The following is a 26,931-nucleotide window of genomic DNA, read 5'->3' as shown; positions in this document are numbered from 1 at the left end:
GGCTCACTGAAGAAATGGCTGATTCCTGTGCTAGGGGTAGTGTGGAATCCAAATTCAAGTAAATCCCAATGATCCCTACCTTCCTGGTATTCATGCCTTTATACAGCCTCTACCCACAATGTATAAAGCTGACCTGTGTAACCAATAGGATATTTTGAAAATAATATTGTATGGTATTTGAGGTTAGGTTATAAAAGACATAGCAGCGTCTGCCTTATTCTTTTGGATCATTCACTCTAGGAAAAGTCAGCAGCCATGTCATTAGAACATTCAAACAGTCCTATAGAGAAACCCACATGGTGAAGCACTAAGATCTACCACTGGTCAGCACTAAATTGTAAGTCATTGTGGAAGTGGATTCTGCAATTCCAAGTCAAGTCTTCAGATGCTAAAGCCCAGGCTAACATCTTGACTGCAACCCTATGGAAGACCCTAAGCCAAAAGAACACTTCAGCTCTTCCCAAATTTCTGACCCACAGAAACTGTATGAGATAATAAAGGCTTATTATTAAACACATCTTTAACTTTGGAGGAATTTGTTAAACCACAATAGATAACTACTCAAGAAGTAAAGGTAGAAAGTAAACCTGAGGCATCTTGTTTCCCAAGAAAGCAAGAAAGTGATTAATAAATGAGACATGTGAAAAGGACAAGAAATTAGCATGAAGGGGCTTATCATCAGTCAAAGTTGGGACAACATATACTTTTAAGACTATTAAGGAAAATTTCAGACACACTCAAAAGCAAAGCAATAACCACTAGCACTATCATTCTTGTTTCATTAATTCTCCTACAATTTTTTTCCTATGGCATTTTGGGGCAAACCCTTGTATGTTTGTCCCTTGAACAACACATTTTGGAACCACATGGTTCATTTATACGCAGATTGTTTTCAATAAATATATTGGAAAATTTTTTGGAGATTTACAACAACAACAAAAAACTTGCAGACAAGCCATGCAGTCTAGAAATATTGGAAAGCCTAAGACGAATTTAGGTTCATCATGACCTATAAAATATATGTACATATTTAACATTCACTACCATAAAATATATACAAATCTATTATAAGAAGTTAAAATTTATCAGAACTTATACACACACTTACAGGTTGTACATGGCACCATTTGCACTTGACAGCAATGTGAATACAGATTTAGTATTATGGCTGGGAGCGGTGGCTCACGGCTGTAATCCCAGCAGTTTGGGAGGCCAAGACAGATCACTTAATATCTGAAGTTCAAGACCAGCCTGGCCAACATGGTGAAATCCCATCTCTACTAAAGAAATATAAAAATTAGCAGGATGTGTTGGCACGTGCCATAATCCCAGCTACTCAGGGGGCTGAGGTGGGAGAATCACTTGAACCCAGGAAGTAGAGGTTGCAGTGAGCCGAGATCACACCAATGCACTCCTGCCTGGGCGACAGAGTGAGGCTCTGTCTCAAGAAAAAAAAAAGGTATAGTATTAAGTCATAACTACACAGAATTAACTGTAGCACACCTTATACTACTATAACAATATCATATGCATCTACTGTTGCTACTGTAGTGAGCTCAAGAATTCCAAGTATCCAATAAAAAAGCCCTGTGACACTAACCATCTTCATATGAACAGTTGGGTCTCTCCAGTGAATTTTGTATCATAGTAAAAAGTGATCTCATGGTTCTCACTTATGTTTCATCATGTTTAGTGCAATACCATAAACCTTGAATAACACCATGGGACCCACATGAGCTACCAGTGATGCTGGAAGTTTTCCCAAGAAGCAGAGAAAGTTATTACAAGAAAAAACTTAAATTACTTGATATGTCTGCAGCTACAGTCGCCCACCATTTCAAGATAAATGAATCTGGTATAAGGACTGATGTTAAAAAAAAAAAATTTATAAAGCCATTGCTGCTATACCAGCAGGTGCAAAAAACCATTGTACCTTTTGCAAAATACCTTTTTATTTAACACTGAAAGTGTAGCTTTTATATGAGTGCAGAATTGCTATTAAAAAGGTACACCTATACTCATATGATTCAAAAAAAGTGGAGTCATAATGACAAAGCAAAAGGAAGGTGAAGGCTACAAAGTTGGAAAATTCAAAGCCAGCAAAGGATAGTTTGATCATTTTACAAAGAGGTAGCTGACCACTCTCCAATACGCCATTAAGAAAATCACTGAAGAGAAAGAGTATCTGTCTGCACAGGTTTTTAATGCAGATCACAGTGCCCTATTCTGGGGGAAGAAAAAAAAAAAAGAGCCACAAAGGATACTCATTACTAAGGAAGAGAAGTGAGCACCAGAATTTAAAGAAGGAAGGAGAAGAAATAGGCGAATATACTCATTTGTACAAATGAAGCTGGCTTTGTAATCAGGACTGCCCTTATCTGTAAAGCTGCTAACCCTCAAGCCTTGAAGGGAAAAGATATACACCAGATGCCAGTCTTTTTTGCCAGTAATATGTAATAAGAAGGCCTGGACAACAAAAGCCCCTTTTCTGGATTGGTTTCCACTGAGGCTTTGTCCCTGAAGCCAGGAAGTACCTTGCCAATAAGGGATTACCTTTTGAAGTTCTTCTGATAATGGACAATGCCCCTGAACAACCAAACCTCGTAAGTTCAACACCACAGGCATCAAAATGGTCTACTTGCTCCTAAACACAATATCTCTAAATCAGCCTACAGATCAGGGGCTCATAGAAACTTTAAGGCTCATTAAACATAGTACTCAATAGAAAAGACTGTCAACACTATCAAAGAGAACGCTGATAGAACATCATCAAAGTCTGGAAGAATTACACCACTAAAAATGCCATTGTTGTTATAAAGTCATTAAGCCCTCCCAAATAAACACCTATTGGAGAAAACTGTGTCCACCTGCTGTGTGTGATTTATCAGAATTTATGACAGAACCAATCAAGAAAACCATCGAACAGATTGTGGTTACAGTATAAAATGTGGGGAATGAAGGACTTCAAGATATAGATCTTAGAGAAATTAGCAAATAGACACCAGCCAGGAATGGTGGCTCATATCTGTAATCCCAGCAGTCTGGGAGGTTGAGGTGGGAGGACCACCTGAGGTCAGGAGATCAAGACCAGCATGGCCAACATGGCTAAACCCCATTTCTACTGAAAATACAAAAGTTAGCCGAGCATGGTGGCAGGCACCTGTAATCCAGCTACATGGGAGGCTGAGGCAGGAGAATTGCTTGAACCCAGGAGGCGGAGGTTGCAGTGAGCCCTCCACTGCACTCTAGCCTCAACAACAAGAGTGAAACTGCCTCAAAAACGAAACGAAACAAAACAAAAAACACCACATCAGAGAAGTTAATAGAGAATGACTTAATGGGGATGAGGGCTTTTCAACTGGTGTCAGATGATGAGGAAGAAAATGCTGAGGAAGGGGTGCCTGAATTAACATTAGATCATATATGGTAGAGGAGTTCCAATTATTCAAGATGGCTTTTGCTTCTTTGGTGACACAGACCCCTAGTATTACATGAGCACTGAAATTAAAGCAAATAGTGAAAGGAAGATTGGTATGACACAGAAACATTTTTAGAGAAATGAAAAAGCAAAAAGTCAGAGATTACAATGTATTTCTGTAAAATTACAGTGAGTGTGCCTGCCTCTCGATCTCCTCCGTCTCTTGCACCTCTACCACTGGAGACAGCGAGACAAAACCCTCCTCTTCCTCCTCCTCAGTGTACTCAGTGTCAAGGATGAAGACTTTTATGTTGATCCATTTAAAAAGTAGTAAATGTATTTTTCTTCCTTATGATTTTCTTAGTAATTTTTTTTCTCCTCTAGCTTACTTTATTGTAAGAATATAGTGTATAATATATATTACATACAAAATGTTAATCCATTGTTTGTGTTAACAGCTTTAAGGCTTCTGGTACTTTAGGCTATTAGTAGGCTATAGTAGTTACGTTCTGGGGGAATCAAAAGTTACATGTAAATTTTTTTAAGAATTCATAAAAATGTTTCATAAATTTGCATGTCATCCTTGCACAGGGGCCATGCCAGTCATTTCTATATCATTCCAAATTCAGTATAATTGCTGCTGAAGTGAGCATACGTGGATTTCTGACTATGCAAGTCAGTGCCACTAACCCCTACACAGTTCAAGGGTAAACTGTATATAATTTCAACCTTAAATATTTCAGCATATGTCTCTAACAGATGAGGACCACTAAAATTCCTCACAAAATGTTTTTTACTTGTAAATACTAATGATTACTGTAGGGATTAATATACATTTTTAACTTATAATTGACTTCACATTGATAATTAATAATAATAAAACATAATAATTTTCCCCCAATATAGTTCTGTATCTTTTTCCCTTCTGTGTTACCCTTGTCACATACATTTATGTTATAATCTCAACACTGTAGTCATATAATTATTGATTTAAATCTTAATCAATAATTAAGTTGGGTATCCAACTTTTTGGTTTCCCTGGGCCACAGTGGAAGAATAATTGTCTTGGACCACACATAAAATACACTAACACTACCAATAGCTGAAGAGCTTTAAAAAAAAGCAAAAATATCTCATAATGTTCTAAGAAAGTTTACAAATTTGTGTTGGGCTGCATTCAAAGCTATCCTGGGCCACATACAGCCTGTGGGCCGCAGGTTGGACAAGGATGATTTAAATAATTTCACGTTCTTTTAAAGAAGAAAACACACACACACACACACACACACACACACACACTACATCCACTCAAATCCTTACCATTTCAGATTTGTGCTCTTCATTCCTTTTTTTACTTTTTTGAGATGGAGTCTCGCTCTGTCGCCCAGGCTGGAGTGCAGTGGCATGATCTCGGCTCACTGAAACTTCTGCTTCCTGGGTTCAACAATTGTCTGCCTCAGCCTCCCAAGTAGCTGGGATTACAGGCATGTGCCACCACACCCAGCTAATTTTTGTATTTTCAGTAGAGACAGGGTTTTGCCATGTTGGGCAGGTTGGTGTTGAACTCCTGACCTTAGGTAATCCACCTGCCTTCACCTCCCAAAGTGCTAGTATTACAGATATGAGCCACTGTGCCTGGCCCATTCCTTCTTTTTTCTTTCTTCATTCCTTCTTGTGGATTTGTTTTATCACCTTGTGTTATTACTTATGGCTTGAAGGACTTCTTTTTTTTTTTTTTTTTCTTTGAGATGGAGTCTTGCTTTTCTGCCTAGGCTGGAGTGCAGTGGCGCAATCTTGGTTCACCACAACCTCCACCTCCTGTGTTCAAGTGATTCTCCTGCCTCAGCCTCCTGAGTAGCTGGGACTACAGGCATGTGCCACCATGCCTGGCTAATTTTTGGATTTTTAGTAGAGACAGGGTTCCACTTTGTTGGCCAGGCTGGTCTCGAACTCCAGTGCTTGTGATCCACCTGCCTCCGCCTCCGAAAGTACCGGGATTACAGACATGAGCCACTGTACTTGGCTGAAGGACATCTTTTAATATTTCTGGTATGGCAGATCTAGCAACACATTCTCCAAATTTTTCTTTTTTGTTTCTCTGGTAATTGTTTTTCATACCTTCATCTTTGGAAGATAATCTTATTGAATTTACAATTCTTGGTTGGCTACTTTTGTTGACTTTCACTGAATATGTCATTCCATTGTCTTCTGACCTCCACTGTTTCTGGTAAGAAGTCAACTGTTAATCCCATTGCTACTGCCCTCTACATTAGTTTCTCTCTTGCTGTTTTCAAGATTTTTGCCTTTGTCTTTCAACAATTTGACTATGTTGTGTCTATGTGTGGAACTTTTACATCTATTTTATTTGGGTTTTGCTAAGCTTCTTGAATCTGTAAATTGTCTCTCAACAAATTTGGGGGGTTTTCAGGGATCATTTCTTCAAATTTTTTTTTCTGCCTCTATTTCTCTCTCCTTTCCTTCTGCGACTCCCGATATACATATTTTGGTGCATGTGATGGTGTTCCACCCATTTCTGTGGCCCTGGTAATATTTCTTCAATATTTCTTCTTCTCCATTCTTCAAAATGGATTTCTATTAATCTTCATGTTCATTGTTTCTTTCATCATCTTAAATCTGCTAATTAACATCTAGTGAATTTAAAATTTCTGCATTGTACGTCTCACCAGAAATTCCATTTGGATTTTCATTATTAAGATTCACTACTTGTTTTGATATTTTCCTGTAATTCTTTGAACATATTTATTTAAAGGCCTCTGAAGTCTCTGCCTACTAAATCCAACATATGGGCCTATTGAGAAGCCATTTCTATTGTCTGCTTTTCTTCCTGAGTATGGTTGCATGTTTCTTTGCATGGTTGTAATTTTTGTTGAAAGTCGACATTTTTAGATAATACAGTAACTATGGATCTTAACTTTTTTTTTTTTTTTTTGGAGACAGAGTCTTGCTCTGTTACCCAGGCTGAAGTGTAATGGCATGATCTTGGCTCCCTACAACCTCCACCTTCTGGGTTCAAGTGATTCTCCTGCTTCAGCCTCCTGAGTTGCTGGGACTGAGTAGCACACGCCACCCTGCCTAGCTAATTTTTGTATTTTTAGTAGAGATATGGTTTCACCATGTTGGTCAGGTTGGTTTCAAACTCCTGACTTCAAGTGATCTCCCAACTTGGCCTCCCAAGTGCTAGGAATACAGGAATGAGCCACTATGCCTGGCAAATTTCAATTGTGAGCTATAGATCTTAATTTTTTTTAATTATAAAAGTTTCCATTTTTTACAAAGGGAATCTTTAATATAAACTGTATATATAATCTGCTTCCCCCATAGTATGTTACTTCTGTTACCTCTGCTCAGAATTTTTATTCTTACTTTTGTTTTTTAACCTGTCTTCCTAGAAGTCCTTACTGCATTTCAATAGATTAGGAGTCAACCAATCATTTGGGCAGAGGTTGTGTTCAAATATTGCAATATTTGTGGCTTCAATAAGGTTTCCTCCCTTCTGAGAAATGATCTGTTGTCGGTTAGGGAGCACATTCAAATTCACTCAGTTCTTAGATTTCACTTGACTTTTACTTTCCATTAATTTCTCTAAGGTTTCCTGAGAAGCCATTTATATTATAAAGGAGAGCATAGCTAATCCTTTTACAGCTTTCTCATTTTTAATATTTTTCAGTTAAATTTTTGGCTGGTCCAGTACTCTTACCACAACCCTAGATTATCCAAACTGTAAGTTTTCCCTGTTTGTTTCTACCAAATTCACCACTTCCAATTAAAAAAGCTGGGGGCTTTTATTACTTGCCCATGTTAAATCCATTCTCTCTAACGTAAAGCTTTGGGTTTTTGAAGCCAGTGTCACTCTGGTAATGAACTACAGATCTTACTGACCATGTATGTGGGTACATGTATATTGGCAAGAAGGCCACAGACTTCTGCTTTTACCTGAAGCTCTATCACTTTTTAAGGAAAAAATATTTCTCAATGTGCTTTTTATCCTTGGGGAATTTCCAGAGCCCTGATGTAATGTTTTTGATAACACATTCCAGTTTTATAGTTGCTCTTGGCAGAAGGATTGGCCTTTCTCTTCAAATCAACAGAAACAGGAGTCTCTCCATCTGTGATTACCTCAACTCATCTTTAATATAAATACCTGTATTATTAGTCCCATATTACAGATAAGGAAACTAAGGCACACACAAAAATCATTCATCTATCTAAAGATTATATAGCTGCTAAGTAGAAGAATTTGCAAACTAGGCATTCTTCCTCCAGAGCCTTTATGTACTTATAATAGATATAAAAATCCTTAAAATACCATGTAAATACAATAACAGAAGCAGATACAGGTGCTATGGTAGCATACAGGAAAGAATCTATTTTTGGAACCTGAGTATAGCAGACAGGATATAAAGATGAAGCACCACAGTCCATCATTTAGAAAAATACCATGTGTTTTTGGGATACAAATATCAGTAAAATTTCCAAATATTTAAGACAGTTAATTGCATGAAAAGCCTTTTCGTAGATTTCTCACTAATGTAACTTACTCTCTTGCCGGTACCCCTTCCCACTGGAGGATGTGCCTCAGCAGCTTGTCGAATTGTACAAACCATTAGCTCTATAAGAGCACTCTCCTGACGATCAGACATTGCTAAGGTGAAATAAAATACATGAGCATGAGTAGACAGTTTTACAATAACCATGTATTAAAAATGAACACATTATTTAAAAACTGAAAGTATTCTATTACTGCTTAAAGACTAAAGTTAAGCTCTGTACTTTGCTATTTCTTTTTTCTTTTTTTTAAACAAAAGTATTATGTGCATCCTGTCCCAAGTCAAACAGGAAAGAGATACAAAGTAAAGAATAAGAGGATAAACTCTGGTCTCTTCTAATCGCTGGTCTCTCTTAATGCTAGGCAATACTAAAATTTTGTGTTTCCTTCCACATAAGTTCAAAACTCATATAATAGGATTTTTCTTGTTTAATAAAAAAGACTATACCATCTGTTTTTAAAAACTTAACAGACTTTTAATATTTTTCAAGTCAACACACACATAAAATAATTATCTTAATAAATTACTATATAATGTATGTACCTTGATTTAGTCAGTCTTCTACTTACGGTCATTCAAATAATTCCTTAATTTTTGACACTAAACAATGCTGCAATATACATTATTAATAGCTGTATATTTATGTAACTGATATTTATTTCTGTACAATAAATTCTCCAAAGAAGAAATACGGATTCAAAGGGCAAGATCTTGATACTGACAAATCATAAGTTCATTTATTATAACTTATGCGCCAACTGCAATATTATGAATGTTTGGTTCCTTATATCCCTGTCAGCATTAGATGTTATAAAATGTTTTAATTTTTGCCAGTCCAATGGTTAAAAAGGGCTATTTGGTTATTATTTTGCTCCTTCTTAGCTATTAATTAGTTAAGCGGAACATATTTTTCCCCCTAAGATTTGTCTATGTTTATTTTTTGCACATTTTGTGCTCCTATTCACCTTTCTTATGAATTTGTGAACTCTTGTATGGCAGAGGTAGTACTTTTTATCTTTACAATGATGCAAGTATTTTCTCCCAGTTTGTCATTTGTTGTCAGACTCTTCATGGCATTTTTTGTCAGACAGAAATTGTTAGTTTTTACAAAGTCAAATCTGTCTCCTTTCATTTTATAGCTTCCAGGTTTCTTGTATTGCCTGCAAAGATCTCTCTGTCCTGGAGATTACACTAATAAGTTCTTCATTTTCTTCTAATTTCTTTCTCTCTCTTTTGCTGTCTAGTGTGCTTGCTTGCTCTTTTGCTCTTCCTTCCTTTCACTTTTTCTGTCTCTCTTGCTTCCTCATTTTTGTATTTTTAACCTATTTGGCATTTATTTCTGCTGACAGTAGATGGGCCTGTTTATTCCCACAAAATAGCCAGTTTATCTCCACCACTGTTAAACCAGATTTCCCTTTTCAATTTAAATGTCATTTTAAACATGTTTCAGGCTCTCATATATCCCTTAGACCTATATTTGGATTCTTTATATAGTTTCACTAATCTGTTTGTATATTTTTGTGACAATGCTTTACTGCTTTCATTATACTAGACTTAAGGTGTACTTTGTTATAATATGTAACTTAATTCAACCAACTTGAATATATAAGCAAATTTCCCTTATCTAGTCCTTTTTCTAAAATTTTGTGTAATTTCTATAATGCTAATAGCAAATAATTTACTAAAATTTTTCCATGTCTAAAGCACTATCATAAGTGGCTTATATGTAATAAGTTGTTTTATTGACAAAACAATTCCAAGAGATAGAAATCAATATCCTCACTTTACAGACAGGGAGAATAAGCCACAGAGAGATGGACTTAGCTAGTAGCAGGGTTAATATATGAACTCAGGTAGTAGCAGGGTTAATATATGAACTTGACTCCAGAGTCAGTTCTCTTAAGCATGAGGCTATACTGTCTTTTCAACATAAGCTTAAAATATTACATAAACATTAAAATCATTCTGCTTAGTTCCTATTCCTACCATACCTTCCAGAATTCTCTCATACCCACTGGAAATATGACTAGTACCATAAAAAAATTATAACCTTTTCAGCTAGAAATACAATATAGCTTTTCACTTTTGGGATTTTAAGTCATTTAATTAAAACTACGGTTTCCTTCACATAGATTCCATATGTTCCTGAATTCATATATTTTTTTCTGAGACACAGTCTCACTCTGTTGCCCAGACTGGAGTGCAGTGGTGTGATTTCCGCTCACTACAACCTCCGCCTCCCAGGTTCAAGGGATTCTCCTGTCTCAGTCTCCCAAGTAATTGGGATTACAGGCATGTGCCACCATGCCCAGCTAATTTTTGTATTTTTTTTTTTTTTTTTTGATAGGGATGAGGTTTCACCATGTTGGCCAGGCTGGTCTTGAACTCCCGACCTCAGGTGATCCATCCATCTTGGTCCCCCAAAGCACTGGGATTACAGGTGTGAGCCACCGCACCCGGCCTGAATTGATTCTTTCGTTGTTTTTTGTTTTTTTTTTTGAGATGGAATCTCACTCTGTTGCCTAGGCTGGAGTGCAGTGGTGTGATCTTGGCTCACTGCCACCTTTTCTGCGTGGGTTCAAGCAACTCTCCTGCCTCAGCCTCCTGAGAAGCTGGGATTACAGGCGCCTATCACTGCATCCGGCTAATTTTTGTAGTTTTAGTAGAGACTGGTTTTCACCAACCTGGCCAGGGTGGTCTTGAACTCTTGACCTTGTGATCCAACCGCCTTGGCCTCCCAAAGTGCTGGGATTACAGGTGTAAGCCACTGTGCCTGGCTTTTTTTTCCTTGAGATAGAGTTTTACTCTGTCATCCAGCTAGGGTGCAGTAGCATGATCTCAGCCCACTGCAATCTCTGCCTCCCAGGTTCAAGTGATTTTCCTGCCTCAGCCTCCCAAGTAGCTGGGATTACAGGCGTGCCACCATGCCTGGCTAATTTTTGTATTTTTAGTAGAGTTAGGGTTTCACCTTGATGGCTAGCCTGGTCTCAAACTCCTGACCTCAAGTGATCCACCTGCCTTGGCCTCCCAAAGTGCTGGGATTCCAAGCATGAGTCAACGCACCTGGCCTAATTCATTCTAATGAATTTTTAAAGTCATATATATATACACTTTTTTGAGATGGAGTCTCACTCTGTCACCCAGGCTGAAGTACAATGGCGTGATCTGAGCTCACTGTAACCTGTGTCTCCTAGGTTCAAGTGATTCTCCTGCCTCAGCCTCCTGAGTAGCTGGGATTATAGGCATGTGCCAGCACGCCCAGCTAATTTTTGGATTTTTAGTAGAGACAGGGTTTCACTGTTGAAACCTGTTGGTCTGGTTGGTCTCAAATTCCTAACCTCAGGTCATCTACACACCTTGGCCTCCCAAAGTGCTAGATTACAGGCATGAGCCACTGCGTCCAGTCTTAAAGTCAGATTTCTATAATTTGAATAGCTTAGTTCTATCATTCTCCATCCCTCTGTGTATGTATTTATGTTGAAAACCAGTAGATGCAGGTGTGATAGAGAAAAAACTAGTCATTTATATATATATATATATATATATATTTTTTTTTTTTTTTTCTTCCCTGAGACGGAGTCTCACTTTGTCACCTAGGCTGGAGTGCAGTGATGTGATCTCAGCTCACTGCAACCTCTGCCTCCTGTGTTCAAGCAATCCTCTGCCTCAGCCTCCCGAGTAGCTGGGATTACAAGCACCCACCACCAAACCTGGCTAATTTTTGTATTTTCAGTAGAGACGAGGTTTCACCATCTAGCCAGGCAGCTCTTGAACTCCTGACCTTGTGATCCACCCAGCTCGACCTCCCCAAGTGCTGTGATTACAGGTGTGAGCCACCGCACTTGGCTTTAGGTATAAACCTTAAAAAAAATTCAATTAATTCAGGTATAACCTTAAGACTAAAAAATAAAAATTCAATTAATTTACAAAGGTTTAAAATCTTACATTGATTATTTTCAACTAAGTTGGGGCATAAGCAAAGAAAAGGCATAAAAAGATATAATAATATCTTATTCTTTATTCTTTACCAAAATTGTCCTATAAAAAATACATATGTACATCTTAATTCAGTGTTTTAACATTTTAACTGTCTTTAAAAAAAACACAAGAACTTTAGCTTATCTTAGGAAAAACAAGTGAAACATCAGCTTGTCCATCTGCACCCAATGATCCAATGTGTAGTAATACAAAAAAAGCTTTTTGCTTAATAAATTTCTATTTTTATGATTTCAGAAATTCGTAATTTTTCACATTTCGCTGGAGATAAAGGAACTACAAGGCTGTCCATGAACTAAATGAAGCATAACTCAACCATGCACAATGTTCAATTCTATCAATTTTGTTAATTTACTTTATCATTTGAAGCTATCCATTTAGAAACATTCCCTGAATAGGGAGTTAAGGTAAATTCAAAAGATGTTGAAATTTAATTGAAATTCCTTTTGGAATATGACAGCAAAACCACATAATAAACCTGAAAGCAAACAAGCCTTAGGCTACAGACAAGAGTCGAACAGCCACACTGTTAGGAAAGAATGGGTAGCTGTTCACGGTACAAATTATCATTTGACTCCACAACTTCAAACACAACATATAACGACACAAATTTCTACAAAGCATCTCCATTTCCTCAGTATTGATTTTATTCTTATCACCTTGATCTCTGGCTTCTCTCTTTTAGTATCATTGAATACATATAGTATCATTGAATCGTGCTTTAAAGTCACCAATGACCTAAATCGTCACAAAATGATCTGTGTAGTCTTTTTTTCTCCTCTGCAAAATATATTATTAACCATGGCTTTCTTGAACATCCTCTCTACTGGGCTTGCAAAGGTTATAATTATCTCTTATCCTTTTTATAGCCAGCTAAAACTCTTGTTCTTTCTTGCTCTTCCTGCTTTTGTCCCCTATGTACAATCTTTAACTCAGTCATGGGCTATTTCCCTCTTTATAAGCCATCTCTCTCTTTTATATTTTTATCATCATTCACCACAGAGACCACGACAATGATGATGTATTCTTCCAAACTGTTTATAAAAGGCATTTTTCTTAAAATATGCATTGGATCACGTTATTCTCCAGTTTAAAATCTTCAAAAGCACCTTATTACATTTAGAATGAGATAAATTCACTTATAAACTAAAATGCTCTATATCATCTGACTTTTGCTTCTATTACATCTTGTATCACTGATTCATTGTGTTCTAGCTATCGCATCTCCTAGAACACAACATCATTCATGTTTCAGATACTCTGAATGGCTATATCCTATGCCTAGATAGCTCTTTTATGACACTACCCATGTCTGGTCCCTTATAGTTTAGTTTCTTTTTTTTTTTTTTTTTTTTTTTTTTTGAGATGGAGTCTTGCTCTGTTGCCCAGGCTGGAGTGCTCTAGTGAGGTCTTGGCTCACTGCAACTTCCACCTTCCAGGTTCAGGTGATTATATTATGCCTCAGCCTCCCAAGTAGCTGGGATGATAGGTATGCGCCACCACACTCAGCTAATTTTTTGGATTTTTAGTAGAAATGGGGTTGCACCATGCTTGTCTCGAACTCCTGACCTGAAGACCTGACCGCCTGCTTCAGCTTCCCAAAATGCTAGGATTAAAGGCGTGACCCACTGTATTTGGCCACCAGTTTCTTGGCTCATAGGTGGCCTGCTCTGGTAAGTCTTCCATAGGAATTCAACCTAAAGACAGATTCCCTACAATTAGCCACCAAAGCTACTTAATAACTCTTGAAATTATTTTAAATATTCACACAATTTTGGTCTGCCTTTCCCAGGACAATGTAAGCCCCATATTGGAAGTGAGCTGATCTAGTATAACACTGCACTCTCAGCGCAGCATAATATTTGACTCACATAAAGTAGTCAATATATATTTTTAAATTATTAATGAATTGATAATTATTGAAGAATCTTATTATTTACAGTTACTTCATTCATTAACTGGATTACAGAATTTTAGCACTAGAAATGATCAAAGAAGATTATCTAGTTAAAGTTTCTCGGCTGGGAGCAGTGGCTCACGCCTGTAATTCCAGCACTTTTGGAGGCTGAGGCAGGTGGATCACTTGAAGTCAGAAGTTCGAGACCAGCCTGGCCAAAATGATGAAACCATATCTCTACTAAAAATAAAAAAATTAGCCAGGCGTGGTGGTGGGCACCTGTAAACCCAGCTACTCGGGATGTTGACACATGAGAATCACTTGAACCCTGGAGGTGGAGGTTTCAATCAGCAGAGATCTGCCACTGCACTACAACCTAGGCGAAAGAGTGAGGCTCAGTCTCAAAAAATAGATTAAAAAAAAGTTTCTCATTTTATACTTTAAGAAGCAGAGATCCAGAAGCTACATGATTTGGTTATGGTCTTGTTACCTGGTGGCAGAACTGCTGACAAGAACCCAGACCTTCACATTATACTAAAAATTTATCCAGAAACTTCATTTTGTTGTAAAACACTCCCCTCCCTTCCCGCACACCCATAAAAATACTGCAAGACAGTCTTAAGGCCACTGTGATTTAAACTGATGATGGTAGTCTGTCACAGTGTGTCTGTTTTCCCAAAATTTAATCCTATATCTCCGACTGCTAACTAGAGCCTTCTCCACTGGAATTCTACCACATTCCACCTATCTAAAAAATACTTAATTTCTAATTAGTCTTTAAAAAAAAGATTACTGGCAGTATTCTGTTATCATAAAATACAGTAAAACACTAGCACAGAAAATTAATTTAGATGTCACTCCATGCCAGAGCTTATATGTGGTTTGCATGTGGAACAACATGCATATAGATAAAATATATCAAAAGAAAGTTAAGTTGGGGGGTGCAGAAAATAAAAGTTATTTTGTAGATATAGTTCTGCAACTGTTATGCCTAATTTCTGAGACTATGCTTACCTAGATTCAACCACTAAAACTGTGGTTGACTTTCAAAAATGTTCTCATTTGGTAAGTTACTTTTCTAGCTATAACGAATCAACCAAACCCAAGTCAAGTCAAACCAACCTTTTGACAGGAAATTTTAAAAAATCCAGTGTCAACTGAATTTAAACCACAATGAAACACCCAATAGTATATATTTGAACAAGTAAAATCCATCTAGACCACTTCAGGACTGAAAGACTTGGTAATTATTATTTACTGACTTTCACATCTTATTTATATGAGAGAAAGTTAACAATATCAAGGCATATGACCTTGTCTCTTCCTTTCTTATATTCTTTGCCTTCGTTCTCCTTGGAAATAACCTTATGGAACATGGGGTGATACACAGAAAATGACTTGGAATAAGAATTGAGAAGCTCTAACTCACTCTGGCAATTTTATGGCTGCAAACAAGGTAAGGAAAATGAATGGAACCTACCAATGAACACTAATCTGAGGCCCTCTACTTAAGTGTTGATTAGGCAGTAGTAATTAGAAGGCAAATTAATTTTTATCAGGGAAAAGATTAGGGCTAGTTAGAAATAGAATGTGTAAGCCGGGGAGTGGTGGCTCCCACCTGTAATCCTAGCACTTTGGGAGGCTGAGGCGGGTGGATCACCTGAGGTCAGGAGTTCAAGACCAGCCTGGCCAACGTGGCGAAACCCTGTCTCTACCAAAAATACAAAAACTTAGTCAGGCATGGTGGTGCATGCCTGTAGTCCCAGCTACTTGGGAAGCTGAGGTGGGAGGATTGCTTAAGCCCAGGAGGCAGAGGTTGTAGTGAGCCAAGATCATGTCACTGTACTCCAACCTGGGCAACAGAGTGTATGTTCAAATTCCAGTGATCACAAAAGTGAATGGAACTCAAAATACAGTGGACAGTTTCGCCTAGAGAAAAGAGGGCCCTGTCAACTTAACTACAGGACCATCTTCTTTCTTTTGAGACAGAGTCTCGTTCTGTTGCCTAGGCAGGAATGAAGTGGTGCAATCTCAGCACACTGAAACCTCTGCCTCCAGGGTTCAAGTGATACTACTGCCTCAGCCTCCCGAGTAGCTGGGATTACAGGCACCTGCCAACACGCCTGGCTAATTTTTGTATTTTTAGTAGAGATGGGGTTTCACCATGTTGGCCAGGCTGATCTTGAACTTCTGACCTCAGATGATCCACCTGCTTTGGCCTCCCAAAGTGCTGGGATTACAGGCGTGAGCCATGGCATCCAGTTGAGGGTCACCTTCTTACTAAGGAGATAATGGAGTGAATAACCATGTGCAAATAAAGCATATAATAATTACAGCTAGAGACATAGTATAATATGCTTTTTCTTAAAAGCTCTGAGAAAAGTTTGGGAAGGATTTGTGTCATAATAATTAAGAAAAATATTTTAAATTTAGAAGAGGATGGCCAGGCACAGGGCTCATGCCTGTAATCCCAACCCCAGCACTTTGGGAGGAATTAGGGATGGCAGATCACCTGAGGTCAGGAGTTCAAGACCAGCCTGACCAACATGGAGAAACCCCATCTCTACTAAAAATACAAAATTAGCCAGGTATGGTGGTGCGTGCCTGTAATCCTAGCTACTCAGGAGGCTGAGGCAGGAGAATCACTTGAACCCGAAAGGCAGAGGATAAGCCAAGATTGAGCCATTGCACTCCATCCTGGGCAACAAAAGCCAAACTCCATCTCAAAAAGAAAGAAAAAGAAAAAAGAAGAGACATTTTGGGCCAGTTTACCAGAGTATATCTGTGTTTAATGCAAACTTGTTTCTCTCACTGAATTATGTCAAAGTCAGGATAGATAATACCAATGAGTATCACAGCTTAGAAAGAACGCTGGGGGATGCTCACTCTCTCAGTAACCTGTATGGGTAGTCTACTATGGAGGATGGCTCATTATTCTCTCGTAATATTTCAAAAGGTTGAACCACACAGGAGGGTAGAGGAAGCAGAAAAGGAACTCAACAGAACATTTTCTTGCCTAATCTTCACAAGTATATAAGGTACACAAGGAAATAATGTCTGTTATAGAAAAAAGGAAACTATGGACCAGAAAATTTGAGAATATAAGTAACATCAGACAGAATTAAAAATCTGAATCACTATTTCTTTTGATACTGGCCAGACGCAGTGGCTCATGCCTGTAATCCAAGTATTGTGGTAGGCCAAGGTGAAAAGATTACTTGAGATAAGGAGTTTGAGACCAGTCTGGTCAACATGGTGAAACCCTGTCTCAAAGTACAAAAATTAGCCAGGCATGGTGGCATGAGGCTATAGTCCCAGCTACTCAGGAGTCTGAGGCAGGAGAATCACATGAATCTGGGAGGCAGAGGTTTCAGTGAGCCAAGATTGCGTCCCTGCACTCCAGTCTGGGAGACAGAGCAACACTCAGTCACCAAATAAAAACAAATTTGCTTTTGATTCTGAAGTCCATGTTCAATCTACCATCAGCCTTACTTACATCAAGGCATCAGTAACGTTCTAAGGCTGTGGTATGGATTAAATGAGTTACCAGTTCTTTAAAGTACTGTTGTGGGTTAGTTTGAAAACACAACCATACACAGAAATAAACATTTCTAGTTCTAACGAGCTATCATGCATATAAGCTTTTAGAACACAACCTCTCTATTAGGTATACATGTTCAATTTGCTGTGCATATTATTATGTAGCATATAAAAAGATGCATACTTCAAAAATTATCATGTGGCTAGTATGTCCCCTATTTCTTGAATAGCCAGGTAAATAACCTTATCTCTGATTTCCTGATTTTCATCTTAAAGAAAATATAACAAAACAGGGGATGGCTATGGTATACTTAAATCATTAGGTATAAAAGGTTTTACCAAGTTCACATATAAATGAAGCCAAAAAAAATTCTAGATGCACTTAAAAGAAAATCAGTAAGTACATCAGTATTTTGTACCTCAAATCAGCATCAAGAAAATCGTTTTGGCCAGGTGCAGTGGCTCATGCCTGTAACTCCCAGCACTTTGGAAGGCGGAGGCAGAAGACTGCTTGAGGCAGTCTGGGCAACATAGTGAGATCCCTGTCTCCACAAAACATTAAAAACTTAGCTGAGTGTGGTGGCTTCTGCCTATAGTCTAAGGTAAGAGGATCCCTTGAGCCCAGTAGTTCAAGGCTGCAGTGAGCTATGATTGGGCCATTGCACTCTAGCCTCGGTGACAGAACAAGACCTTGTCACTTAAATTTAAAAAAGAAAAAGTAAAGAAAAGAAAATCTGACTATTACATGACACACATGGATTTTTAAAAATTTATATGGCATGGTAGCAGTTTTAATATATAAAGATGTTTTAAATGACTGAGACATCCTTACTTATTATAGAAAACAAATTGTTCTCTTGGTGAAAATACGTAGCATGCTTATATATACTCATTTTTAAGAAGTGATCTATATAATTGCATATCTACCAATGGAAATACAAAATCATGTAAATTAACTTGTGAAAATACTATACCTTCCTCTCCTTGAACTGGTTCTTCTAACAGCAACTCTGTCATACATTCCCAGTCTTTTAACAGTTCTTGAGAGCTCTCCCATAAACTGTCCACCAAGTAGGCTGCATGTTCATGTAACTAAAAAGAAGAAATCAAGTATCACCAAAGAACATTTAATAAAGAAACTACTAGACGACTCAAGATGGCGCTGTGAAAACAACCCAGGATTGAGGCTCTCGCTGGATGCGCGGAGAAGGGACATGGATGAATCTGGAGAACATCATCCTCAGCAAACTGACACAAGAACAGAAAACGAAACACCACATATTCTCACTCATAGGTGGGTGATGAAAAATGAGAACGCATGGACACAGAGAGAAGAGTACTAAACACTGGGGTCTATTGGGGGGGAAATGGGGAGGGCCAGTGGGAAGGAGAGGTGGGGAGGGATAGCCTGGGGAGAAATGCCAAATGTGGGTGAAGGGGAGAAAGGAAGCAAAACACACTGCCATGTGTGTACCTATGCAACTGTCTTGCATGTTCTGCACATGTACCCCCAAACCTAAAATGCAATAAAAAATTTAAAAAAAAAAAAAGAAACTAGTAATAATCTGAGTTAAGAAATCATTTTCTTCATAATTAAAATGGCTTGGTCTCTATGATTCTAAAAACCACTTAGAGAACAACATACATATTCATATTCCACTGTCAATAGTGTAGATGCAGTATGTAGAATCAACTTTTTAATATTTACAGTAGTAAAATTAAGGATCTCCTTAGTACAATGATATTTATAGATGAGGAAATAGAGCATACCTAGTTAGAAAATTTCTGAAGTTATATGCTAGATCTAGGTCACTTTTCACTACTCCTTCTGGTCTCTTCAACTATCATTTATTTTTAAAGGAAATTAATCATTTTCTCTCAGAATTCCATTAGAAACTTTGATAGCAGCTGTACTTACTTCACACCTCTGTCATCTTAGAGTAAAAAATGTTAAGTTACTCCATCTCTCTATTATTCTACTCTCATTTCCACTGGCCTCACTACATTTCATACTCCGCCCCAATTTTCTGTTGGTCATTATTTCCTCGACAATTTTCTTTGGAACCCATGTTTCCACAGTAAACAATCACAGTTAAGGTATTCATCAAACACTTCACATCAAACTCTCTACCACTTGCCAGTCATTAAGCCTTTGAAAATATTATCCCCCCTCCACCTTTTCTTTTCTTTTTTTTTTTTTGGAGATGGAGTCTTGCTCTGTCACCCAGGCTGGAGTGCAGTGGCTCAATCTTGGCTAACTGTAACCTCTACCTTCCTGAATTCAAGTGATTTTCTTGCCTCAGCCTCCCAAGTAGCTGGGATTACAGGCCCATGCCATGATGATTGGCTAAGTTTTGAATTTTTAGTAGAGATAAGGTTTCACCTTGTTGGTTTGGCTGGCCTTGAACTCCTGACCTCAAGAAATCTCCCTGCTTCGGCCTGCCGAAGTGCTGGGATTACAAGTGTATGCCACTGCTCTGGGCCCTGAGAATATTACTCTAATGAAGCTCTTCAGTGAAGGTAAGCACAGAAGGTGTTGGCACTGTTTTGGTTTCTGCTACTTATAAGCAACTTCTATGCCCTTATATAAAAGATCTTCCACTTTTGAGGCTCATCACATTCAGGTTAGTTAAAAAATCCTTGTAATCAGTGGTAGTCAAACCACAGACTGCAATCCACTCTTGGGTTGTTAACCCAATTCAATGAATTGAGAACAAAGATTTAAAAAATGATGCACAGTAGAAAAGAGTGCATAGCACATAGAAAGGGTAAATACTATTTCATTAATTGTAATTTGTTATATGTGCTTGTACTTGTGAGAGAAAATGTTTTTCTCATCATGAGTAGTGGCCCAAAAGTATGAGTTACCCTTCTAGATCTACTACTGGTTATCTTCTCTTATCTTGGCAAATTCAGCACTTAAGTTGATTTTCTTCCTCATTCCTATCTCTATAATTAATCTTAACTTCAGCAGAGTCTTGCTGTGTTGCACAGGCTGAAGTGCAGTGGCACAATCACGGCTCACTGCCCCCGTGATCTCCTAGGCTCAAGTGATCCTCCCACCTTAGCCCCTGGAGTAGCTAGGACTACAGATGTATGCTACCACATCTGGCTAATTTTTGTTTTTTTTTTTGTTTGGTAGTGATGGAGTTACCATGTTACTAGCCTGGTTTTGGCATGAATTTTAATGACTTATGTAATACTCTGCTTTTTCTGACACTAATTAAATACTTAATTTCTACTACATTTAAAATCTCACACACTAGCTCCAGAAATGCCTAACAAAAACCACATAAACAACATGTCCCAGCGAATTCCATCAAAGCTAGAGTAAATAATACTGATTAACATCTTTGCTTGTAAATAACATTGGCAAAGGTCTGAGGAAGATATCACTTTCTGAATTCTCATATTCTGAGAAACTATCCTTAGACCATCCATAACATTATTCCAAAAGCCACAGGCACAAGAGGTGCACAACTCGGAGTCAAAGCTTAACAATGGCAGTAGAAAAAAGGGAAATAAATTATTTCAAAGCTGTTGCTATTAACTCATGCTAAATTGAAGAGTATTGTTTAATGGGCACAGTTTCAGTTTGAGAAGATTTGAAAAAGTTGTGGAGATGGATGGCAGTGATGACTGCACAGTAATATGAATGTCCTTAATGCCAATGAATTGTATACTTAACAAGGTAAATTTTGTTTTATATATTTTACAATATAAATGTCAGCTGAATATGCTTTCATGCTTGATTATGTGTATTTCTATAGAATAGATATATAAAGATTTACAATTGTATATATTTGGCAGCTTCAATAAATATAAAATATCCATTCTATCCCTCTTAATGCCTTTGCTCTTTAATTCTGGCTCATCTTGTATGATATTGCCCCCTCTGCTATCTTTATATAACCATTTATTAGTTATTTCAGCCTTTATCCAGCCTATTATTTATAAACTTCCTATGTTACTTTAAGAGGTGTTTGTAAATAGCATATAGCTATTTTTCATTTCTTTATTTCAATCCCAAATGATAGTCTGCATTTAATAAAGCATGTTACTGAGATAATTCATGCTGGAAATATTGCTGGCATTGTATTCTCTGTGCTCTATTTGTGATGTTTTCTTGGTTGCTTTATCCATCCTTCATGCAGGGTTTTATTTTCTAACATTTTTCTATTACCAAAACCCTTAGTCTGTTTTTCACTTCTCTTTATTGAATTTGAGCATTATACTCCTACATTTAAAAAATAACTAATAGATATTTCCCTTAAACTTCAATGTCATATTTTTTAGTTTTTTTTCAAATTTATTTGTTTACCAATGTTTCTTATATTCCTTTTTCCCCCTTTATTATATCAATTTTTCACTTTCCTAGAAAACATGTTTAAGTAATAATCTGGATAGAGACTCTTAGGCAGTAATCTGACTGCCTCTTCTTTTAGTTCTTTCCCTTGTTTCTTTATATTATATTATATTATATTATATTATATTATATTATATTATATTATATATTATACTATATTATTTTAGAGACAGAGTGTCACTCTGTTGCCCAGGCTAAAGTGCAGTGGCATAATCTCGACTCACTGCAACCTCTGCCTCTTGGGTTCAAAAGATTCTCCAGGCTCAGCTTTCCAAGTAGCTGGGATTACAAGCATGCGCCACGTGCCTGGTTAATTTTTGTATTTTTAGTAGAGACAGGCTTTTACCATGTTGGCCAGGTTGTCTTGAACTCCTGACTTCAAGTGATCTGCCTACCTAGGCCTCCCAAACTGGGATTACAGGCATGAGCCACTGTGCCTGGCCTTCCTTCATTGTTTCTGTTATCTTACAGAGCTCCTACTAAATAATATAATAAAATTTCTTAATCTGTACTGTACTTTAATTTCTCTTTCATACTTTTTTTTTTTTTTGAGATGGAGTCTAGTTCTGTTGCCCAGGACACAGTGGCACGATCTCTGCTCACAGTCACCTCCTGTTTCCCGGGTTCAAGAGATTCTTCTGCCTCAGCCTCCTCAGTAGCTGGGACCACAGGTGTGTGCCACCATGCAGCCCTGCTAATTATTTTTTAATTTTTAGTAGAAACAGGGTTTTACTATGTTGGCCAGGCTGCCCACTTTGATCTCCCAATGTGCTGGGATTACAGGCCCAAGTCACCACACCTGGCTCATACTTTTCATTTCTTTCCTCTTTTGTATTGTTTTCTGAAAAAAATCCCTCGGCTCTACAGCTAATCCTTGGTTGCATACATTCAGGACATTTATTGATTTTCTTCCCTTTTATTTTTAGAAATCAAGTTTTTAATTTCTATGTATACTCTTCCTCTTTCATAAAAGCTTCTTTGCATACTGGGGTATTAATTAAATCTTTTCATCAATATGTTGAGTTTTCTCCTTCCTGGCTCCTTTGGTTGTAAAGTAGAAAGAGGGAATCTATAACCAGGAGACTTTCCTCCTATTGTATAAGTATTCAACTTGTGTTTTGAATGGAAAAATTTCCAGTCCCTCCTAGTGGCCATAAATTATCTATAGCATTCACTACTTTGCTTCTCAGACCCATTATCCACATCCCAAATGCCCGGACCAGCAGTTCTAAAGTGATGAATAGGCTCAGCTAAAAAATAGCTACATAATTACTACTTAGAGGTTACTCTTTCACCAGTCTCTGCTGCTCTGATCTTTGGTGTATTTCATAGTTCCACCAGAAAAATATCAGTTAAAACAAAACAAACAAACAAAAAGCATTTCTGTGCACTATTCACAATAGCAAAGACATGGAATTAACCAAATGCCATCAATGACAGACTGGATAAAGACAATATGGTGTGTGTGTGTGCATATATATATGTATGTGTATATATATATATATATATATATGAGATCAAAAAGACTTGATCTCATTCTTATTTTGTAGCTGCATAGTATTCCATGGTGTATATATATACATGGTGTATATATACATATACACATAGTATTCCATGGTGTATATATATATATATATATATATATATATATATATACACACATATACACATAGTATTCCATGGTGTGTGTGTGTGTCTGTGTGTATATATATAGTGTGTGTGTATATATATATGTGTATATACATACACATATTTATGCATATATACATACACATATATACATATACATATATATGTGTGTGTGTATATATATATATATATATATATACACACACACATAGTATTCCATGGGGTGTGTGTGATGTGTATATATATACACACACCCCATGGAATACTATGCAGCTACAAAATAAGAATGAGATCAAGTCTTTTGCCGGAACACAGATGGAGCTGGTGGCTACCGTCCTTAGGAAAATAACATAAGAACAGAAAACCAGATACCACATGTTCTCGTTTATAAGTGGGAGCTAAATGATAAGAACTTAGGAAAACAAAGGAAACAACAGACACTGAGGTCTACTTGAGGGTGATGGGTAAGAGGAGGGAGAGGAGCAGAAAGATAGCTACTGGGTACTGGGCTTAATACCTGGGTGATAAAATAATCTGTACAACACCCTGTGACACATATTTACCTTCATAACAAACCTCCATATTTGACCCTGAACCTAAAATAAAAGTTAAAAAAAAAACCAATAACTAGTAATAAAATATAATTGTAATACTACTCTGTTAAAAAAATATTTTTTATTTTTACCTCAGGTGGCTATGGCTTATGGAGCTAATGGAATTCAGTCTTTTCCCATTTTCTCTATTGCTTCCACAAATTCCTCACTATTTTGGTGAACTGGTAATATATCTTTAATCTTGATTACTCAGCCTGAGGTTTTTGGTGGAGGAGTTGACAGCATAATTCCAGGCTTTAAGTAGTATAATTCCATTAGCATAAGTCAGCATTCTTAAGAATGATTTTTCCCATGTCTTGAACTAAGGCATATTAAAATTCAGTTTTTGAATGATGTCACTGTTCCTATCAGAAATTTTGAGTTTGTGGTAGCTAATTTTAATGCAGATGTTGGCTTATTTAACACTTTACTAATTTTTCTGACTGCAAGGTGGTGGTACAGTAGAATGCATTCTGTTAACACCAACACCCAGTTTTTAAAAACTCAATATGTAAATAAGAAGGGAAAGATAATGCATTGGTCCATTTTCTAATAAGAGTTTCAAATTCACCATTATTACTAATAAATCAGAGCAACAAGATCAGTTAGTGATTGGCTTGAGATAGTATTTATGATAATCTTTCTGTCTTAGGGCATTTGTGATAGCAATAAAACACTGGTCTCAAACTTCTGCATGAACACCAGGTAAATCTGTGATTGAGAAAAAAAAAAATCTAACACGCTAGTAACACTACAATCACCTTTCAGACATTTTACATCAAAAATCTGTTAGCAGTGAAAGACAAAGCTATGAGAAAGGCTTTGAAGTCATTGATTAATGAGTACAAAAATACAGTTTCATAGGATAGATCAGTATGGTGAATATAGTTTACAATAATCTACTGTATATTTCTAGATAATGAGAAGAGAATATTTAGAATGTTTCTAGCATGAAGACAAATATTTGAGGTGATGAATATCCCAATTTCATTCGATTTTATAAATTATATATAAATCATCACATGTACTCCAAAATTATGTAAATCTACTATGTAACAAAATAAAAAGGTAACTGAGTAAAAAAAAAAAAAATCCCTGGCATTGAAATGGAAATAAAACACTAAAAAAAGGTAAATAGGTTAAGTGCAATGGCTAATGGCTATAATCCCAGCACCAGGCCAAGGCAGGAGGATCATGAGGTCAGGAGATCAAGATCATTCTGGCTAACATGGTGAAACCCCATCTCTACTAAAAATACAAAATATTTGCCAATCTGCCATGTGTGGTGGTGCACGCATGTAGTCCCACCTACTCGGGAGGCTGGGGCAGGAAAACTTCTTGAACCCGGGAGGCGGAGGTTGCAGTGAGTTGAGATTGCACCACTACACTACAACCTGAGCAACAGAGTGAGCCTCTGACTCAAAAAGGAAAAAAAAAAAAAGTTGTCTAAAAACAATTTTTGGTGTCATAATTCTACAAAAATAATGTAAAAAATGTAATAATCAGGTAGCTGGCAAGCAATATTTGTACTCTTAAAATTTAGACAAATATAAAAGGTAACTCTGGAAGATTGCCGATCGCTAACATCCCGGGATTGCAGCTCTCAGGGAAGGCGCGGAGAACTAGAGGACGCCACACTTTCAGACAAAGTCTGGTCGCTCAGGGAGCAGAAGATCCCCCAGTGGTGGAAACACACGGGTCGCCAGCGCGACTCTCGTGGTCGGCGCAGCGGTTCCGCCGGCACCTCGGCGCGGCAACTCTCGGAGCAGAGTAAACGGGACCGCTTCCCCTTCTGACCGAGGTTTGGAGCCCCGGGAAGGCAGAGTCGCCTACTACGGAAACAAGAAGGAAGCCCGACAGGAGAATCCTGGGCAGAAAAGCACCATCAGTTTTAGAGCCGCTGCTCTGGCCCTGGGAACTAACAACCTGGACGTCCACTCAAGAGACCTAATCTGAAAGTTGGTAATTTCAAAGACGAGAGGAGGATAAATTTACAATGACGGGAAGAAACCAGCGTAAAAAAGCTGAGAATACTCAAAGTCAGAACGGCTCTCCCTCTAAAGATGATCACAGTTCCACCTCAACAATGGAACAAGGCTTGATGGAGAATGAGCGCCTCCTGATGACAGAATCACTCTTCAAGGAATGGATAATAACAAACTTCGGTGAGTTAAAAGAACATGTTGTAGCCCAACGTAAAGAAACTAGGAACTTTGAAAAAAGGTTTGATGAAATCCTATTGAGAATAGACAACTTAGAGAGGAGTATGAGTGAATTAATGGAACTGAAGAATACAATACAGGAACTCCGAGAAGTATGCACAGGTTTAAACACTCGAATTGTTCAAGCAGAAGAAGGGATATCAGAGGTCAAAGTCCAACTTAAATAAAACGTGAAGAAAAGATTAGAGAAAAAAGGATAAAAAGGAATGAGCAAAGTCTCCAAGAAATGTGGGACTATGTGAAAAGACCAAATTTACGTTTGATAGGTGTACCTGAATGCGACGGAGAGAATGAATCCAAGCTGGAAAATACCCTTCAGGGTATTATTCAGGAAAATTTTCCTAAACTAGCAAAGCAGGTCAACATTCAACCCCAGGTAATACAGAGAACACCACAAAGATATTCCTCAAGAAGACCAACCCCAAGGCACAGAATCGTTAAGATTCACCAGGGTTGAAACGAAGGAGAGGATACTAAGGGCAGCCAGAGAGAAAGGTCGGATAACCCACAAAGGCCAGCCTATCAGACTTACAGCAGATCTCTCGGCAGAAACTCTACAGGCCAGAAGAGAGTGGGGGCCAATATTCAACATCCTCAAAGAACAGAACCTTCAGCCCAGAATTTCATATTCAGCCAAACTAAGCTTCACAACTGAAGGAAAAATAAAATCTTTTATGAACAAGCAAGTACTCAGAGATTTTA

General features: G+C 37.6%; 1 protein-coding gene and 1 non-coding gene across 17 annotated transcripts in view; both read right to left on the bottom strand.

The window, feature by feature from the left end:
• The window catches only part of STAG1 (STAG1 cohesin complex component), a 438,539-nt gene that overhangs the window by 108,021 nt on the left and 303,587 nt on the right, over nucleotides 1-26,931 (bottom strand). For all 16 annotated transcript variants that reach the window (XM_035278838.3, XM_078354162.1, XM_078354165.1 and 13 more), the window contains 2 exons: nucleotides 18,394-18,511; nucleotides 7,978-8,081 (listed from right to left, as the gene is read on the bottom strand). In XM_035278838.3, coding sequence (XP_035134729.1) covers nucleotides 7,978-8,081; nucleotides 18,394-18,511 — 222 coding nt within the window. The remainder of the gene's footprint in view (nucleotides 1-7,977; nucleotides 8,082-18,393; nucleotides 18,512-26,931) is intronic.
• Nucleotides 3,965-4,071, bottom strand: LOC118149008 (U6 spliceosomal RNA). Its single transcript, XR_004736184.2, has one exon. It is a non-coding gene; the product is annotated as a U6 spliceosomal RNA (small nuclear RNA).

Source organism: Callithrix jacchus, chromosome 17 (assembly GCF_049354715.1).
Source record: "Callithrix jacchus isolate 240 chromosome 17, calJac240_pri, whole genome shotgun sequence".
Classification (NCBI taxonomy): domain Eukaryota; kingdom Metazoa; phylum Chordata; class Mammalia; order Primates; family Cebidae; genus Callithrix; species Callithrix jacchus.
This window is presented reverse-complemented; position numbering and strand designations above follow the sequence as displayed.